Source organism: Cylas formicarius, unplaced genomic scaffold, assembly GCF_029955315.1.
Source record: "Cylas formicarius isolate icCylForm1 unplaced genomic scaffold, icCylForm1.1 PGA_scaffold_9__14_contigs__length_23061073, whole genome shotgun sequence".
NCBI lineage: Eukaryota > Metazoa > Arthropoda > Insecta > Coleoptera > Brentidae > Cylas > Cylas formicarius.
The window spans coordinates 22,139,443-22,142,896 of NW_026844365.1; the positions used below are offsets into that span (position 1 = coordinate 22,139,443).

The 3,454-nt window shown below is 37.3% G+C and overlaps 1 protein-coding gene across 1 annotated transcript; it reads left to right on the plus strand.

Moving 5' to 3' along the window:
• The first annotated feature begins 316 nt into the window (after nt 1-316).
• Nucleotides 317-3,214, plus strand: LOC132706976 (CLIP domain-containing serine protease HP8-like). Its single transcript, XM_060678574.1, has 4 exons — nt 317-321; nt 376-560; nt 2,438-2,533; nt 2,901-3,214. Exons 1-4 carry the CDS (start codon nt 317-319, stop codon nt 3,212-3,214), a joined length of 600 nt encoding a protein of 199 aa, XP_060534557.1.
• The last annotated feature ends 240 nt before the right edge of the window (nt 3,215-3,454 follow it).

Genomic DNA, 3,454 nt, shown 5'->3' on the forward strand with positions numbered 1-3,454 from the left:
TAATCGTTACTAAGGCGAACCATAATACTCTATGGATCGGCAACGAAGCGTTTGTTGAGTCTTTCTTCCATGTTGAAAACGTTTCCCTGAAATCTTGACTACAATTTTGAAACACTCCTTATTGTTTTTTCAACATTTTAAACACTGTACTTATTTATATCTTTTGACTGGAAAGTTAATCATTTCTCATGTTGCTTAAAGTTAATATCGGTACTTAAATATATGATGTAATGGATTCATTATTTCCTAATTGCAAATGCAAAAAAAGTTTCAAAGTAGATAGGTTTTAATATCCGAGTGAAATAAATAATTAGAAATGGTGTAATAACTACGCGGAATTTATAATTAGTCGAGTGTTTAATTTAATTGTTTTAGAATTGGAGTTAGGCTAGGAGAATACGATTTACGAAACGCGCAGGACTGCGAAGAAGGATACTGCGCTCCAAAAGTGCAAGATTTCCGAGCGGAAAAGATGATGATTCATCCGAACTATAACAAACGGACATACACAGATGATATAGCCTTGATAAGGCTAGACTATAATGCAAATTTTAGTTATTGTAAGTAGTATTGGATAATTAGTATATAGCTCCGACCCTTTTCTTGTAATGAATTTATAAAAGGCCAATAATAAAGTGACAACCTATTTTCACAAATATACAGATTTTATCAGCGTTGCAGTTTTTTATCGTCAAAATTTTTAACTAGTGTAACGGGTTCAATTTGTCATTGGCTACTTCGACTTATGTTTCTCACATGTAGGTTAATAATGCTCGGAGACTACGTATTAAACGTTTTATTCTCACAATTACACACTGTCTTAATCCTCAAAGCTGTAACTGTTTAATTGCTTCCTGTGGTTTGCCTGTCCTAAAATAAATGTAAATAAGTGTAAGTCCTTGCATTTTTGGTGCAATTTGAGATGTTACGGCGGAATGCGGTTGGATTGCACGAGACGATCGTCAGGTATTCCTTCTTATTTCCTAACTAACGGCAATTTCTATTCTTGTTCCTTGCTTTCATTTATTTACAATTGTTGCTTTTTGGAGAGGTTATATTTCAATCCTCTGTCAACGCGAATGCTCTCGGCCATTAGTACAGTTAAGCACTCGACCTTTGGCCCATGTTCGTCTTCAATTTACTAAGACGTTACTGTGTAATCTCATTCATGTGTGTGTAATAATTGACTATTATTGGTAATAGCGGGTAGTAGTTAGGTAATATTTAGTCTCCTTGCGTTGATTAACTTCTGTCATTATTGGCCCATTGACCCTAGTGGTGTCGGAACCGAACATCGTATTGCCAGCACCATCGGTCTCTTTTTTTGGAACTTGGTGAAACTTCATCGATCTTTTTTTTTTTGGCCTTACGATTTCCGCCGGTGCAAGTGGTTGCAAGATTTCAATCCGAATAAGTTTGTGGCATCTCGTAGTTTTCGAGGATTAAACCTTATTGAAATCGTATAGAAGTTGCGGATCGTCGTCTTGTTGGTAGTATTTTGCTTGGACGTCCCCAACATTACAGCTTAGGCTGGATTAAAGCTAACCAACCTAGCACCTGGCACTCTTCACCGCCACCCACGATCATCAGGCGGTTTTTTGATTCTGGTTTTTGGTTTTGATTTTGGATTTGGTGCCTCCTTACATCGTGGACGGCACGTGTTATGAATTCTGCAACCCAAGAATTCGTCAAGTCTTCAAGTTAGCTCGGTTCAGGACGTTGCAGTGCATATCTCCTCGTCCAAGAGTGATAAGCATTCGTGCCTGTCCCACTGACTGGTGAACCCGTAGGCAGCATACAGGAGAGCCATCTTAGAGCTTGCCCGACTCGTTCGTTGCTGGTAACTGGAGGATCACAGATAAGCCTCTATTTACGTTTCGGTTAATTTTATTCCTATTAAATACAAATTTCAATTTTTAAATATCAATATAAATTAAAGAGCTCAGTTAGGGTAAAGATAAAGTACACAATTATAGAAACATTTTGTTTGTAAGAGTTATTTGTAAACGATCGATCGTAACCAAGCTTCCTGTGCTTAGTGTGTACTTGAGCCAATATATGGAGATTTAAACTGACATGCCGGTTTATTTATTAATTATTTATTTGGTTATTTGGGTTCGAACTTTGTTAACTTTGTGAGTTTGTTGGGTGGCTAGTGAGCAAGGACACTAGCCACTATCACTAACTTATAGTATAGGTTGGGGTTTTGTCCTAGCTGGCGCCCCGGTCTCCAACCTTTGATTTATTTACTTTCTTTTTTTATACCCCGCCCATATTTTGAGCAACTAAGCTGCTTGGGCCCTATACTTACTGCTTCCAATCGGTAGCAAAGTGAGCAAAGTATAGTAGAATTGCTTCGGTCTCCCCTCCACCTTCAGTGGAAAAGAGACTTGGCACTAGTTTAGTATTACGTCTAGTAATGTGCAAATGATTTCAGCCAATATTAAACCGATATGTCTTCCGGTGAGCGAAATTAATGACGATCTAACGGGAAAATCGGCTATCGTCTCCGGATGGGGTGCTACGGAAAAAGGTACAGTTACATGTTCTAGCAAAATTTTCTTTAAATTTCAAAATTACAAATATTGCTAATAGTTGCTAAATCAGTGTAACAGCTGTTGATCAACTCTTTCCATAGCGACAACAAGGGTAATTGAAAAAATCAAAACTCAAGACCTAAATTTTTTGTGAAAAAGTAGTATTTTTATTTAAGTTAACGAAAATTATTTCGCATTTTCATGGAAATGTTCGGGTGACTTTTTATTTAGGAAGGCTTTCCGTTACATAAAATTTCTGCAGTTTGAAACATCCAGTTTAAACTAATTTTAATTCTATCATTTTTTATTGTATTCCATATTTATTATATGTAGCGACATTGTGATGAGCGGAAATGATTTTAGATTACAAAAGCCCAATACTTCTCAAAGTATCAGTACCCGTGTTGTCACTGTCTGTTTGCCATAAAGTGTACCAACAATTTGCTTCAATTACGGATCAGCAAATATGTGCCGGTGGATACAATGATAGAGACTCATGTGGAGGAGACAGCGGTGGACCGATGAAGTATGTCGGACTTGTTGACGGCTCGCCTAGATACATACAGTACGGAATTTTATCATTTGGCCCGAGACAATGCGGTGCCGATGGGCAACCGGGTATTTACACCAGGGTTGGGAGTTATATCCAATGGATTTTGGACAACATGGAAGAATGATTGTCGTTTTCATATTAGTACGTTAATGAAATGTTAAAAAGAAATATTTTCACTTTGGATCCCAAATTCTCAAGATTTGTCAGACATTTTCGTAATGATTGAACTTCGTAAATGCGTGTTATGATTTCAAAAAGATAACTTCGTTAAAATGCCGCCTCCAAACTTCTTCTGTCAGCAGCCTGGTTGGTTGTTAAATGCCGCATTAATTTAATTCGAGATTTTGATTATCGTGCACCTGCA